The sequence below is a fragment of the Melospiza melodia genome, chromosome Z, assembly GCF_035770615.1.
Source record: "Melospiza melodia melodia isolate bMelMel2 chromosome Z, bMelMel2.pri, whole genome shotgun sequence".
Lineage (NCBI taxonomy): Eukaryota > Metazoa > Chordata > Aves > Passeriformes > Passerellidae > Melospiza > Melospiza melodia.
In genome coordinates, this window is record NC_086226.1 from 51,510,144 (window position 1) to 51,527,511 (window position 17,368).

Below are 17,368 nucleotides of genomic sequence, written 5' to 3' on the forward strand. Positions count from 1 at the left end.
TTATGCAAATAAGAAATAATCATGTTTTGTAGTTCACATCAGTCAGCCCATGTAAAGGGACAAAAAGGAATCAGATCTGGGCTTCAAGTTGCATAGAAATCAAGGTGCAATTTAGACCATTATTTAAAAGCATGTAAGCAGAAGTCCACCACGTTAAAGGATTTTACTCAATGCTACCACTCAGTGTTTTACATTAATATGGCATCTCATTCATTTTGAAGGACATGAGCTTAATTTTGCCAGAGTCCTTGTCTATCAAAATTCAGCAACCTGTTACTGTTATTTTTTTCTTGAATGTAGCCACAAGCTAGAAGTATTAGTTGTATGGACTTATCTGTAAGTGCAAAACCTATCTCATACTTGACTACCCTGTAAATGCTTTTCTCAGCCTAAAGCATGGAAATTACAAATGAGTTAACGCTCTCTGTAGAACACACAACAGACTGAACTCACACAATTCGAAGGGAAAGTCAGCTTTTCAGGATTTCTACAGGATTCAAAAAAGTTTCAAAAGTATTCAAAAATAATGTTTACAGTATTTCATAAAGCATAATGGGCTTTTCAACACCAGGAGATGTAAGCCCTTCAGAGAAACTTTTAGGGACCAGACAGACAGAATGCTATTACATTATTTCTGCCAAGCTGACCAGATAAACTTCCAGGTCAGAAAGTCCACAGAGGGATGCAGAAAACTGATCAGTTAATGAGAAGGTATTAATTTCTTAAAATGAAATTGGGGGAATGGAGAAAAAGAAAAAACTATGCAGTCTGAAGAATCCAGAAGACAAAAAGCAATGAAGCTATGTATTTTAAGAATGACCATACTGGTCATTCCCTATATTCAGGGAAAGAATTTGATCAAAACACGGCACATTTTGTTGCTCACACTTAGGGAACATTCTTGCTTTTGTTAACTCAAGAAACCTAAAATTAAAAGGCTCAGAAAACTAGCAATAAAAGGGAAGCTTCCTATTTTAACTTTTTTAACCATTACTCCTCAACTCCAAATTCTCTGATGGCATTACTTAAATTTATTACACTTGTGCTTCAAACTTATCAATCTTATCTAGTCTGTTGTTAACAAATATTAAAGCAATGGCTCATTAAGTTTTCCAGAATACAATCTCAATGTTTTATTTGCAAAAACATTAAAAAGCCTCTTGCACCTTATAAATGCAAACAGAAAACACTGCACATGCTTCTATGTAAATGTAACTACAGTTGTAACAGTTCTGTTCTTCAGGAGGCCAACAGGGTCTTTCAGACTATACATGCTACTTGGTTTTGCTTTGTTTTCAAAGATTCTCTTCAGCAGACTGAAGATTCTCACACTAGCTCCCTCTTACCTCCAGCCCAGAACCTACTATTGTCTAAAGGTACCAAAAAAGGTTACCCACTCTTGTTAAGGCTCGTTCAAAGCAAAGACAGGCACTGGCATTAACACTTAACATTTCACAGTATGAAGGCTTTCTCAACATCTCTATCAGTGACTTGGTAAAGGAAGCAAAATACACTCATGCAGTCTGCAAATAACAGTCAATTGGGAAGTGAAGCATCTGACACTTCACAGCAAGCAAGGCTTGCAGAAGGGACCCAGGCAGTCTGGAAGAATAGGCCAACAGCAGCCTCATGAAATAAAATGAGGACAAACGCCCAATAACAATAAGTGCCCCAACAAGGCAGAGCCCTGCAGCCAGGAGGCTCGGGCTGTAACACAGCCTGGACAGGCCATGAGCTGAGCCAGGGCCCAGGCAGCAACAAGGTGCCTGGGCAGCAACAATGGCTATCAATGTCCCAATTCCTGTGAGGTGGTCACAGCCCTGGGAGCCAGGGGAGGCTCAGAACTATATCATCTGCTTGGTTTTTGTCAGATCCTATCTACACACAGTTTGGATCTCTTAACACAAACACCACCAACAAAAGTGGTGGGGGTAAGAGGAGGTAACTGAGACCGTGGGGCTGGAGACTGCAGGGAGAAGCAGCTACAGGGCTAGGGCTGGCTCAGATGGAAGGAGGGATGGCTTCAGGGGCATCCAAGGAGCTCCTCTGTTCCCTCCCATCAGCATGGCACTGATCAGAGGGAACGGAGGAGACACAGGCTCTTCACAGTGGTGTGTGGAAGGAGGCAAGAGGCAGCAGCCCAGCCTGACACATGAGAGGCTCGGGCCCATGAAGGAGGCATAGCAGCGGAGCCGAGCCCAGGGAGAGTTTCACACCCAGCAAGGAGGGGTCAAGTCCTGAGCAGACCTCATGGCTGAGCCTCCCATTGTCCCTGACAGAATGAATTACACTGTCATTGTGTGAAACACAGAACAGTTTCACAGACAAAGCGTAAACCTAAAGGTTTGGCCTTTTGGCCTCTCTCATCCCTCCAAATAGGCAAATTTCCTTTTGGCTTTTTCACATCACTTAATTCTTGCAACACAATAAAGAAGTCAGTACATTTTTCTGATTCAGACTGTGCAACATATTACATAGATTTAAGAATGTTTGTTTATAGTTAAGAGTTTTGACTTGTTCTACCTTATAACTACTAAATTTATTTTGCTTAATAGAGAACTATAGAACCTCTTTCAAAGAAAGATGTTTTATTTTCTTATTACTTCCATCACACTATGATGTTTTTAAGGAACGCACATGCTCATTTGTTTACCCATTCCACTTAAAGACATATACCAAGCTTGTGTATGAAATTATTCACAAAAACACTTCACTTAATTTCACTGTTAGATCAATCCTTCTCATTATACTAATCATGCACCAGCAACAAGCAGCAACATCTTTATTGTGATGGCTTTTGACATGGGTGCAAGACTCACCCCTCCTGCCTTTAGCAGCTTTCTTCTGAATTCCTCTGTCGGGTTGTTGAATGTGAGCTTTTCACAGCGGAGGTGATTTACAGGTGGGTGGCCTTCAAGGTGCAGGAATAAGTCATAGTCAAATCGAACTTTCTTAGGCTCTTCCTGAGGGTTGAAAATAACCAGATAGAAACATCTAGCACCAAAACTAACTAAGTTGAAAACAAAGGCGACATAAAGACTGTCAATTAAAATTAAATAATTTTAAATCATTCTCTGTGTTCTCAGACACACACAGAATTTACCAAATGTCAGCTGAGCTACAGTAAATCAGAGAAGCTCCTATTAGCCCATGATAACACAAGGTAAAATGCCTGAATTTCATGAAACCCTGACAAGGCTTGCTTGACGCTGTTAAGTCATGTTTGGCCCACGCTACAGATAGGTACATAGGCAAGTATCATGTTTCAGCTGACACAAGGTAACTCACTCAAAAACACAATTACATTTCTGAGCCCTAGAGAGTACTGAACATAGTGGAGTAAGTTTTGAACACAAATTTCTCCACCGCAGCCAAACAATTGATTTCTTCACAAGTTATAGAAAGGAGGAATTATTAATCTGTTGCAGCCAACTACATTTGATCTCCTACTTACACGGTCTGCTCATTTCTTAAAGAAACTTCATTGTCTTGAACAAGTGAGGTCAGATAGATTTCAAGTTTCACCAGAACTTTCAAGCAATTAAAATTCTCTGCCATTGCAGTGAAAAAATGAAATTGAATGTTCCCTGCACCAATATAGAAAGAGAAAACACATAAAAGGCAAATTTTTCTCAGGAGAAATTACCAGCGCTCTAGAGGTGCCCTGGAAAAGCCTCAGCTGAAAAAGGAAAGTGGCTGCATCAAACAGACTTCAGTATCTTCTATCTCATATTACAAACTAAGTCCATTTTGTGTTACACATTTACACAATCCCTGCTAGAAGCTGTATATGCACTAAGTGCTTTTTTAAGATACTGTTAAGCAGCCCTTCTTCCAAAGGTCCTGATGTGCAATGGAAGTCACCAAATCAAGCCTTGGGAAAAAATAAAAAAAAAAATTCAACTTGAAAAACAATTTCGGTAAAAAGGGAACCATGAGGGAAGAGATACAGCAAAACCTTAGCACATATCCAACACTGCCTGAAATTAAAATACATGTTCTGTTCAGTGACAGATGCTTTAGAAATTCACATTAACCATGCTGAATTTTGAGATAGGATTCCAAGTATGGGAAGAACAGAAAGCATAGAAATCTCAGCTATTTTGAAAGTCAACTCAGAGGTTTCAAACATTTAGCCAAGAGACATCCTAATCTGTCCCATGTCTAGACTTAGAGCAGAAACAATAAAAGGAGACCTGAAGTTCTTTCTGAAAATAAAAGAAAGCAGTTCCCCTAGATGAGCTATTTTCACAGTTCTGACAGTTCATAGAAATAAATGACATCATAAATGACATCATTTTCAAAGGCAAACATGGATGATACTTCTTGTTAGAAATATTTACATGATTTTGTGCAGAAAAAAACTGAAGCAATTTATTCCCTGATCTGCTTAGAAAACAGCAATGTTGCTATAGGCAACACATTGGTACCAGCAGCTTTGCCATAAAAGCCAAGTTGTAATAATTCATGAACGGTAGTCTTCAAACAATTTTCTGGAAAGTCAGGTGAACATAACCAGTGAATAAAAAGCAGACTTACTACACAAATGATCATCAGTACCACAGCACTGCCATTATTTCAAAATGGGGGAGATAGAATGTGCTGCAGTTTATGAGCCTTATCTCATATGAACTGCATTTTCCAGAGTAGGAGTCTTTGACCTAAAAGCATTTTTAAGGACTTTGTTTCAATGACTAACAACCACAGCCTGCTGTTGCTGAATTTGGGAGGAGGGCTTGGTTGCAATTTCTGTAACTCTTTAAAGCTTGGAATATTTTTCTATAACGGCGAAACATATATTAAATTTTCCACCAATTTCTGTTTAGTCCTGGGAACAGGATCCTCTGTGGCCCAGGTACTTTCCTGTACCCCTCCTTTCTCTATCCATGAGGGTATTTTCTGAATCAGAAATGCAGCAGCTGTCTACCTTTAATAAATGATGACGGTATGTCTCTTCTTCCTCCTTCTATCTATGTCTTCCTTTTCTGTATTGGAGTACCTCTGAACTGCTTATGGGGGAAGAACAGCTGAGCCTGGAGAAAGTAGTAATTTGCCTGCTCAATTTTTGTGCCACTCTTCCTTTGCATTGCATAGTTCAGGGAAGTGCATGCTGCTGCAGCTGTGTGACAGACTAACTGACTCACGGTCCAACTGTTGCTTGGTGTATTACATGAGACCAACAAGGGGTGAGGGATGTTTGCAAACATCCTAATTCCACATGTTGCTTGAGGGTAAGGCAAGTTGTAATCACTGCTGCCCTCTTGATCTCAGTCTAAGCCACAACTTCTGCTGGGGAACACCAGAGACTTGCTGTCTCCACAGTCAGAAAAAGCAGCCACAAGTCTAGTGGAAAACAAAAAGAGAAATATTGGGCAGGAAGCTTTCTGTAGAGATGCTCAATGATTGACTCACTCTCTTCTACTTTGTCTGTGGGATGAACATCACCTACTTTGTCTGTGGGATGAAGAGACTGGGCCGATTTTCGTTAGATTTTCTGAATGAATCAAAAAAGTTTCCCTAATAGAAAAAGGGCTAAAACGCATACAAAAAAGTCTGATCAACTCACTGAGCCAGTTCTGTTTCATTTCTAACAACAAACATGATAAAACAAGACCTGCTCTTACAGATTGATACAGGGAACATGTCAGAATTACCTATTCAAAACCTAAAACTTCCAAAGTGCCTGAACGGAATTACCCACACCTCACACCTTAACAGGGCTTTCTGTGAAAGATAAAACAATACTGGAATACACACTTAAAGGCACACATAGCTAACCCCAAAAGAAATTTTAGGTGATCAGGGTTTCAGAAAAAGTCTTTTCCAATGCATTTACATTTGCTTTCTCTTTTAGTCTTTTACAAAGCATTCAACACAGTAAAGATATAATTTTGACTTGATTAAAATAGTAACTTCAAACTGCATCTTGATAATATAAAATAAACTCACAGGTATCTTTGAATCATGTTAAGTACCATAACAGCTCCAAGGCACACAACATATAAAGGGAACCTCAATAACTTTGTATATTAAGGTAGTGTGCATTAAACTTTGCAAGATTTTGCTCTTTAATTTCACACAAATCCAGTTCTTTTTATCTGTGCTAGTTATTAGTAATTAGTATAGTTATTAGTAATGCAGACCCTATAATGTACATTTAAAGAAAACCTCTGTATTTGCTATGTGAGAGACTCACAATAAGTGCAGCAATTACTTAGGATGTGAGGTATCACAATAGCATAAGTTTTGCAGAATGGCACTAGATTTGGCTTGAGCCCGGTAACGTTGAATATAATGAGTACTCACGTGTAGTCTAAAATAATGGTTTTTAACAGACAAAGGATGCAAGACTAAAAAAAGACTGTTTTGAAAGATCAAAACCTGAACCAATTATAAAGATTTGTAGTACTAAATGGTACAATGTAATACTGAAATAGAACAATTCCTTCATTGTATAATCAACATAATCAAGACTGGTGTCATTTCCTCAAGTTTAAGTGGCTCTTTAAGCACTAGTTTAAGGCTGTCCATTCTTTAGCAGGGCTAGTAATTCTTCTCAATAATTATATTATACCTCTCTTTTTCAGTAAGGCAATTTTAATTTCAAAGAGTTATCTACTAAATACTGTCCACCAGTAGTCTATATTGGATGCAATATTATTTAACTTCCCCATCAGTGCCTTGGGTGAAGGGGCAGGTGCCCCCTCAGAGGGTTCACTGATGACACAGAGCTGGGAGCAGTGGCCGATACCCCAGAGGGCCCTGCTGCCCTTCAGAGGGTGGAGAGAGGGGCACAGAAGAACTGCCTGAAATCCAGCAAAGGCAAATGCAGGGTCCTGCACCTGGGGAGGAAGAACCCCGGGCACCAGCACAGGCTGGGAGCTGATCTGCTGGGAAGCAGCTCTGAGGAGAAGGGCCTGGGGTTCCTGGTGGACAGCAAGCTGTCCGTGAGCCAGCAGTGTGTCCTGGTGGCCAGGAAGGGCAATGGTGTCCTGGGGTGCATTGGGAAGAGCAGTGCCAGCAGGCTGGGGGAGGTGATCCTGCCCCTCTACTCAGCCCTGGTGACACAACTGGAGCGCTGTGTCCAGTTCTGGCTCCTCAGGACAAAAGACACATGGAGAAGGTCCAGCACAGGGTGACAAAAATGATGAGGGAACCTCTTTTAGATGGAAAGGCTGAGAGAATTGGGTCTGCTCAGCCTTGAGAAGAGATGACTGTGAGGGACCTCACTGTTAACAAGTATCCAAAGGGAGGGTGTCAGATGATGGATCCAGGCTCTGTTTGATCATGCCAAGCAATAATACAAGAGTCAATAGGCACAAACTGATGCACAGGAAGTTCCACCTGAACATGAGGAAGAGATTCTTTAACGTGCAGTGATCAAGCACTGGAACAGATTGCCCAGAAAGGTCGTAGAGTCTCCCTCATTAGGGATATTCAAGAACTGTCTGGACATAATCCTGTGCCATCTCCTCTGGGAAGACCCTGTTTGAGCAGGGATGTTGAACCAGATGACCCCATGCGGTCCCTTCCAACCTGACCCATTCTATGACTCTGTGAAATACAATTATGCAATTTTACATGCTGCAGTAATATTGGGTTGAGGAACAGCATTGATAAAGATAGCTTTAAATATAATTCTTAAGCAAGTTTACAAACTGAAGTTCAAAACTTAAAAAAACCCCTCACTTCAACATGATTTTTTTCTTAGGAAAAACACGAGATTCCATACCTTGTTTTTGAAGTAAACCTCAATCGGTAAAATGAAACCAGCATATCCAGATTCTTCAACTTTGTAGGGTGGGTCCTTGCACACTGAAACAGAGAAAAAAAACAGTATTTAACATAAAAAATCTGAAATTCATAAGCAAACTACATGAGTAAATCTGCGACAATAGTTCTACATAGCACTGTTAAAAAACTGCACACATGCAATAAGGATGGATCTGTGCACAACTCAACCTGAATTTTGCAGGAAAATTTTTCTCACCTGCATAAAACCTCCACTTTATGGATAGGAAATCTATCTTAAATTTGAAAACTTTATTATTGGGAATGGGAGGACATAACACAGCACTTCATCATATAGTGAAGAACATGAGGAAGGTTAACTATGGTATTATGTTTAAATAATATCCAGATTTTCCTTACAGGATTCAGACTTCTATAACAATACTGTGCATATTATTAGCCATAATGCAATCTTTTTCTCCAATTTCTCAGTTTAATTCTTTTTATTTTAGCTATAATTCTTTTGGATTTTAGCTACTTTGAGTCCCCATGGTACTGAATAGCAGATCTCTGAAGAAAGTGGCACTAGCTGTCAACTCCAGTCAGTGACAAAAAGTAGATTGTTACAAAACTTGGAACAGAAGCCATCTCTGCCTTCTCCTGTTTGACTGCATGGCAGTATCATCATCTTGAGTCTCAGAACTCAAGTCTATGTAACATATTAGCACAAAGGGAGGCTAAGCTTGAGAAATCATGCATATAACTGAGTTCAACTCAGATGCTTCCAAATGCTGCATGTATGACATGCTATGTATGAAAAATCATGTCTATGGCACTGCCATCTCACTGAAGGTTTCTCCATTGTAAGCTGGTAGAATGATGCAGTTTTACAACACAAAAGGCTGACTTCATCAAAAGCATCTCCTCTAGCTCTGTGAACCTAGCTGACTGGAAAAAAAATTCAAACTGTCAGATGAATCACAACTTGCTCAGACATATACTCCTTTCAGAATTGCCTGGTAGTTTACAAAAAGAATGTATTACAATTAACTGTACAGAGCCTGATTACCAAAATTATTCTTTTTAGCAAAGCACTGCAGATAGGCACTTAAAATCCTTTATCACCCTGAAAACATGACAAGGCCCATCAGACACACCCAGGAACATAAACACTCTTATGTTCCCAATAGTACAATTAGTACTGCAGCTTTCTGAGGACATGCAAGCTTCGCTAATCCCCAAGCAAACAAACACAGTGGAATTTTCTACTACTACCTTGCCATTCTTCTTGTTTGCTACCACCAAACACCTCAAGGGTTAGGGGGATCACAAGTGCTTGCTCACCAACTCCAGTTGGTTATCACTACCTCATTCACCACATGAAGTTAACAAAAAGGGAAGAGGGAAGAAGAGCAAGAACAATCTCTGTTCACATGGTTCTGCAACACAGTTCTCTTGAAGATACAGAAGTTAATTTGTTTCTCCTGGCAGGAAAAAAAAAAAACAACAAAAGAGAGGAGCTATAGTTCGTAAAGTGTGATTTGAAAGGTTTTGAAGAAAAAGCATTATGATGATTGGTCAAATCTAAGAGATTGTTTCAGACCAAGGTCTTCAGCTGGAAACTGGAAGAACCTCCCAGAAGTAGTATTTCCCTTAATATTGGCACATCTTCTAAGATGACTTGGCAGCATTTAAAAAATATAAATATTATAGTCCTAGTTAAGCACAGAAGTTACAGTAATATGTACTGGCAATTTCTCAGTCAACGATAAAGGAGCGTTCCTGCTCCTCCTCAACTTGAGGAGAAAGCCTTCACAATATTTTTTGAATGGTCATACACAGAAGATTGAAATCCACTTATACAAAAATGGGGAAAGATTACACAAATCAGATAGAAATGCAGCGGCTTTAGAAACAGTGATTTCAGGCTACATATTTGTGATGTCACAAACATCACATCAACTTCTTCCTGAGCATTTAACTGGTGCAGAAAACCTCATTAGCATAAATATTTTTCATTGCCTCCCTCATTAAGCTCTTCCTGCAGATTTACACAGCTGTTTGCCTTGCTGAATAGTACCTTATCAAAGTCTCCTGGCCCTTCAAAGACTCTGAAACAGCTCCCAGTTTTTACAAAGCCTGGATAATAGGCTGCAGAACAATCACCTGGAAAGTACCTTGGTTATCTTCCCAAAGTGAAAGATGGGATTTTAACACAAGGAAAATTCTAGTCTTGTGAATGAAACCTTCCAGAAGAGAAACAGAAGTGACTGAGCAAAGCTCAGTGCTATTGTGTACGTGCAGACTGCAGCTATTACATTTTTCTTGCATTTTTTGTGGGAGCCACCACTGACAGAACATACTGACAGAAATGGCATTACTGTGCACTCTGAAACAGCATTCCCTGGGCTAAGCCCTTTTTGTCTTATTGAACTGTCAGAAGGAGTAGCCAGGGCTGCAGTGCCATGTGGTTTAGCCAAGCCAACAGGAAATCATCCTAACAAGGTATGCTGACCACAGAAAAGAGAAGTTGCAAGAAGTTCAGTAAACCGCAGAAAAGGAAATCAGAAAAACAAAAAAAAATTAAATCGCTCAGGAGAGGAGAAGAGGGAGAAAAATCCCAAAATTGTAGTGAAAAAGGTGAAGAGAAACAAATGGAAATGGCAAATGTAGACCAACAAACTCAACCAACAACAGAAACTAGGAGCAAGTGATTTTGAAAAAGGAACAGATTCCCCAAAACTTGCTAGGAAAAAAGTGACTGTGCTAGATGAGGTACGTAAGCAGAAAACACTACCTTATTACAAAAATCTTCCTCCTGATCCAGAGGGACAGAGACATTTTACCTCTGACTGCTCCTTTCCTTTAAAGTGGCACCTAAAAATCCATTTCAAGTACCACACCAAGTGTCTTGAACACCATTTACCACTAAGACTTAATTATTGTGGTCAGATTTATTTTTCCTAAGGAAAAAGCTTGTATGAACCAAATTTTCTCCCTCTCTGCTGTATCTTTTGTCTAGGTTGTCCAAACTCAAGGCAGTCTCTACAACAATTAAAGCCCTGAATGTTCCCAGAGACTCAGCTAAAAACTGGTGTCTGATAAGGCAGTTCCAGAGAACATGGGTGAGATGCAGGAAGAAGCAGGCAACAGCATACAGAATAACAGAACAATTATAAGTGTTTCCTGTCACAAGTGTTGTAGTTCCAGGAGAAGATAAGTAAAAAAATATAAGCAAAATTATACATATTTCTTTACATGCACTGGCCACAGAATAAAATGTGGGGGGTTTGTTGCCTGTGTAAGGCAAAATAAGGAGCTTAGCTCAGCTGATCAGAGCATGGTGGGAATAACACCAACATCGTGCATTCAATCCCTGTACAGGCCACTTATCAATGATCCTTGTGGGTCCTTTCCAACTTAGAATATTCTGTGAGTTCATGGTACTGACCTGTTATTGTACGTTTGTCATGAAAATCTCATCTCCCACAAACAAAAATTTTAGTCCTAATGTATTTGCAAATACATTTGCTAAACAGATAGATCAATTAAAACTATTTTAGGTGCAATTTTGAAATAAAAATAGGAGCTCATGCAACATAATCATAACACTGAAGTCTGTCCTTTATGTTCACCACGTTTCATTGTACTGTGGGGTGAACATCCCAGTAACACTTGGTATGTTTAAGGCCACAAAATGGAAATTAGATCAAACAGGTCTCTAACTATGACTAAATCTATTGTGAAATGCTGCACAGGAGCTTGAACACAGGTGAAACCAAGTGACTAGTCAAGTTGTAAAAAGATAGAGGGAATAGAGGAAGGTGTAAAAGCCAGGTCCTAGGATAGGAAGAAGGTGGAATGATGGTTTGCCTTAACGCTGAAAAACCATACACATGTGCACATCTACAACTGCACAGGGGATGAATTCTAGTACTGCACATACTTCAGGAGCTCATCTACAGTATACTGTGAGAGAGGACTACTCAGGCACTCAGCTGTAAGGCCAGCTGCATTACAAACACTTCATGAACAGGAATAGTCAGAAACATACTGGTTATGCTGATGCGTTCCTTTTGAGCTGCCTTCTTTTACAAACAGGTTCTAGTAATTCATAGATGCTGAGAAGTTATGGAAATGCTCCTCAAACAAAACCTACCTTCCAGCAACTGCAAGGTATCAATGGGCAGCAGTAACAGCAACATTATCACTACTACTACTAGTTTTATTAATAAGGATTTCTTCTCAGTAATGATCTGTTTACATTACATTGCCTAACCATACTATCAAGAAGCCCTGCAGAGAGACCTTGACAAATCAGAGGGCTGGGCAATCACCAACTCTATGAAGTTTAACAAAGACAAGTGCCAGATTCTGCAACTGGGATGAGGCAACCCTGGATATGCAGAGAGACTGGGGAATGAGGCACTGGAGAGGACTGCTGCAGAAAGGGACCTTTGCAAATCAGGATATTGCATGAATCTGTGACACTCATTCTATATGTAAGCAAGAAACAAGAGTGCTCAGTTCTCAACCAGTGCATTCTATAACTGAATTATTTTGATAATGCCTGCAGAATGAGTCACCCAAGATCATATAAAGTCAGAAAAGCGTTGATGATTACCTGTCCCTTGTTCCATCAGAATACACTTTCTCTACAGCTCACATAAATTGCTTAAATCCTTTATCTCACATGATTTATTTCTTTATTCCGCAAGTGAAGCACTACTTTTTCTTTCCCAAATGCATTCCCATGTGTTGCATCAGACATGAAGTGACACTGAAAGAACAGGTGCAATCAAGCCACAATGCCACATTTTACTAACAGTGACTACTTGAAGCCTTTCAACATAATAATAACAAAATTCTAGTTAAAGCCATCTTTCTTAAAAGCTTTAGCATGCAATTCACTTGCCAGTTTAACACTGTTGAAGACATCATTATGAATAGATTTTTTCTTTATTAAAAATACAGTCAGAATGAACAAGTAAATGCAGAAGGCCCCTTCAAGCAGATTTCAATGCAACATCAGGATGATGCAGAATAAAGTCTGCAAGAATTCACACATATTTTAGGCAACCTGCAGGATACTCCAAGTGGGTGCTTGTAAGAAGTGATACCTTCTTAAAGATAACTGATTTAACAATAAGGATTTTTGTATGAGTATTTCATAGATATTTGCTCATTATTTGCTCATACTGGTCACACTCTGACCCATTATTTCATCTGTTCAACACCATCTTCCTTAAAAGTCTCAAAACCAAGGGGTGGCATTCATTTCCAGAGGAAGGCAGATTGTGGTACCAAATCCCTCCTACAACAATAACTCAGCTTTAAATATTCAGCTGTGATTTTTTTAAAACTCTTCAACTCTGCTATTCTGCAGCTCACCTTGCCAACTGGAATCCAGTATATGGATTCTTAAAAAAAAATACCAAAACAGCCTAAAAGAGAATGGCTCGGTTATCTTCTATCTTCAGGCACACCTCAGCCATTAATATAAAAACAAAAATTCTAGGCAGGTTCAAACAGAAACTGGAAAAAATTACTAAGATGAGTGTGGTTTAAATGGTACATCCAAGACTAGGAATAAGGATAGTCCATTTGCTTCACACCTTTTGCTGGCATGTACTTCATGAGAAAGATAAAACCCCAAGAAAAAACACCAAAAGCACTAAAAGTTCTAAGATTGGGCTCTCAGCACTGCATTTACAGATATATTACATTGCTTTCCTCACATAGAGAGTGACCAGATCCCCACCACTTCTACCAACTGGATAGTATAGCAAGATACAGCTTAAAACCCCTCAAATAAGGTGAACCCTAATTAAATTTTGGAATGATACTTTCTGTACACACTGTCTACTCCCTGACCATAAAGTAGCTTCTTCATTGACTGAGAGCAATCTAATACACAAGGAAGGAAGACAGGGAAGTCTCCAAATCTGTGGCTGAGTTTGGACTCAGTCACACCTCGGGTCCATCAGGAATGTAGAAAGTGAGGGGGCTTGTCTCTGAACCTGGTGACTCAGCGGAAGGGTCTCACTGTTTTACATGCTTACTCTTTTCCATCTCTGGTCTCTGTGTGACTCATTCTAAGCTGATTCTCATTTGACTTTGTGTATTTCATCCACATAATAAGTAAAAGAGTGAACCTTGACATTGAACTTTGCTAATCACAAATTTATATTAAACCTGCTTTTGCTAATACCTTAGACAGGGATTTTTTAAGCAACCAAAATCAGTCATTTGCAAGCCACTGTTACATGTGATGGAGCTGTGCTTTCCTGAGAATGGCTGAATGCTTGCCTGCCCATGAAGGAAGTAGTGAATAAATTCCTTGTTTTGCTCTGCTTGCATGCACTGCTTTTGCTTTACCTATTTAACTGTCTTCATCTCAACCCACAAGTTTCTCACTTTTATCTTGTTAATTGTCTCATCCCACTGCGGGGAAATGAATAGGCTGTTGTGTGGTGCTTAGATGCCAAGTGGGGACAAACCACAACATTACCCCTCCAGGACTTCCAGCAGAACCACCATTTTCCTAATATTAGAAAGATCTCAGGCAGCTGCAAAGTTTTGAAGTTCATTACACATCAGATGGTGCAGAAGCCCCTCCTCTTGACAAAAGGACATAAAGTTGTCAGCTGTATTCTGCATTGCACACACAAGCAAAAGTCCTTAGTGAGACATTCAGAAGTTACTGGAAACATCTAGGATCACACACAGTTTATGCCTGCCATCCTTTCTGTCTGCTCCCTCATGTTTCCTCTGAACAAGACAGGAATGCAGAAGAGATCAGAAAAGAATAAAAATGAGTACTTTTAAACTGAGTTATTCATACATTTCCTGCTTTATGTCTAGATGTTATCTTTTCAAGACAATTTTATTTTTTCAGTACAGTTTTTACAATTTTTCAAGAATTACTGTAAAAACATTTACATATGTCTCAGGCATCAGTGGAGTAGGGGACTTGCAGAAGGCACCAGGTCTAGAAGCTTTTCTTAGATGAGCATGACACTAAAGCAAAAGGAAAACCCTTGAACAACTGAACTGCAGCTAAGGCTGCCTGGATAATATAATAAACCAAACAATTATCTTTGATGGAAAACACATTAGGTATAACATTACAAATTCAGACAATTAATGCCAATTTGCCCTGTAGATATCATTAGCATTTTAAGAGTAATAAAAATTTCCAGTAATTGTCCACTAGTACTTTGTCATTTGTATAGAATCTACAGCCCATGGGATTTTCTATTTCACGCAGAAAAACACGTCCCACAACTGCAAGATTTTAAGTAATTTCTTTCTTGGTTATTAATTATATACTACTTCTTCCCATTAAAGACTTCACAGAGAGAATATTTTTTCTTAACCTCCACACAGATACTTAACACAAATCATATATAAATATATGACATAAATCTCATTCTCTATTTTAATTGTATTATGCTATGCAAGGATCCAAATGGGAATAAGCATTTCAAAGCCAACAAAGTTAGTCTGTATAGCAGTGGTGCCATAACTGTGTCAAAATTTTGGGGTAAAAGAAGTTTTACAAGCAAGCCAAAACTTTTTTTTTCCACCACACCTCCATCCTTCATGATTATTTCAGTTGACTCATTGCAGAATGAGTAACGAGTAAGGCTGGAAGGGACCACAAGTGAATGTCTGGTCCAACCTCCCTTCTCAGGCTGGGACAGCCTAGAACACAAGGCAGAGGATTGTGTCCAGTTCTTGAGTATTTCCAGCGAGAGAGACTCCAAAACCTCTCTGGACCAGCTCCAGCAGCTCTGTGTCTCTCTGGTCCTGAGGAGCCAGAACTGGACACAGCGCTCCAGTTGTGTCACCAGGGCTGAGTAGAGGGGCAGGATCACCTCCCCCAGCCTGCTGGCACTGCTCTTCCCAATGCACCCCAGGACACCATTGCCCTTCCTGGCCACCAGGACACACTGCTGGCTCACGGACAGCTTGCTGTCCACCAGGAACCCCAGGCCCTTCTCCTCAGAGCTGCTTCCCAGCAGGTCAGCTCCCAGCCTGTGCTGGTGCCTACAGTTATTCCTCCACAAGTGCAGAACCCTTCAATTTGTTTTGCTAAATTTCAGATAGTTCTTTGTCCTTCAGATGTAATGTACTGCAAAAAAAAAAAAATTGCCTGTATTATCTACCTCATTACCTTCCTGAAGCAGTTCAGAGTAGGTATACATAAGATCATGAACGCTATAATCTACCTCCCAAAATTATTTTAGCGATTGCAGAGTGGGACTAAGAACGTGAAACAAAAAATGTCTCTTTCAAACACATTCATACCGTTAGTCAAAAAATACAAAAAAGTCTGTTAACATGAGCAAAACACTTCAGATGTATTAATATGTCATGAGATTAAACTATCAAAGGGTATTGCTAAGGCTAGAGTAATTATTTATGGAAAACAGCGTGTTTACATTAATCTGCCTGTTTTTTCTGCCTGCCACCTAGCATTACTTGTGTAACAGAACAATACAAAGCTCTGCAATCAAATATACCCTGAAAGGGAGAGACTTGTAGTTTGTGTGCAAACATGTTTATAATTAATATGATGTAAATGTATGCTTCAGGCATAAACTGAGTTTAAGCGCTGTGTTTGCATACAGGTGATGCAAAGGTTGTATACACTGGCATGCACATAATTTATCACAACAATTATACTATTAAGCTGATAGGAATTTTGAGGGGAGAAAACAACCATGTGAGGACAAAGAACTGGCATATAAAACTACAAATTTCTTCAACCAGAAATACTTAAAATTGCAAAGCTGGTTCTGACCACTGTAGCATGCCTATAGTTTTATTCTTCTCCTTAAGAGAGGCAGAATAGAATAAACTATTTCATTTGGAAGGGAGCTACAATAATCATCTAGTCCAATTGCCTGAACAGTGAAGACACTGTTCAGTGTTGACTTCAAGACATAGTTCAAGTATGTTGTTAAAGACATTGTCCAAATATCTCTTAAACACTGACAGCTTGGGGCATTGACCACCTTTCTAGGAAGCCTGCTCCAGCATATTTGAGTGCCCTGATATTAAAAACAAATGCTTCCGAACGTCCAGTTTCAACCTGCCCTGGCACAGCTTTGAACCAAGCACACAAATCCCATCACTGGGTCCCAGGTAGAAGAGATCAGCACCTCCCTCTCCACATCCCCTCCTCAGGCAGCTGTTCAGGGCAGTAAGGTCACCCCTCAGCCTCTTCTCCTCCAAGCCAGACAAACCCAGAGTGCTCAGATGCTCCTCACAGGATATTCCTTCCAGCCCTTTCACCAGCTTTCTTTCCCCTCCTCTGGACACATTCAGGGACCTTCCCACCCTTCTCAGAGTGTGAGGCTCAGCCCTGCACACAGGATTCAGGGTGAGGGCAGCAGGGCTGAATCCAGCAGGATGATCCCAATCCCAGCTGGTGATGCTGTGTCTGCTGCCCCCCGGGATGGGGTTTGCCCTCCTGGCTGCCCGGGCACACACTGCTGGCTGGGAGCTAACCAAGGCTTCCAGCTCATCCTGTTTACTTCTCACACTGCATGAGCTGACGTACAAGCATTTCAGATACAATGAAAGATAAATATTTTTATATATATACACATATATACACACATACACT

At 40.0% G+C, this 17,368-nt stretch overlaps 1 protein-coding gene across 1 annotated transcript in view; it reads right to left on the minus strand.

Moving 5' to 3' along the window:
* Positions 1-17,368, minus strand: part of MLLT3 (MLLT3 super elongation complex subunit) — a 122,899-nt gene that overhangs the window by 56,592 nt on the left and 48,939 nt on the right. The window contains exons 3-4 of the mRNA XM_063180016.1: positions 7,733-7,815; positions 2,820-2,963 (exon numbers count right to left, since the gene is read on the minus strand). Coding sequence (XP_063036086.1) covers positions 2,820-2,963; positions 7,733-7,815 — 227 coding nt within the window. The remainder of the gene's footprint in view (positions 1-2,819; positions 2,964-7,732; positions 7,816-17,368) is intronic.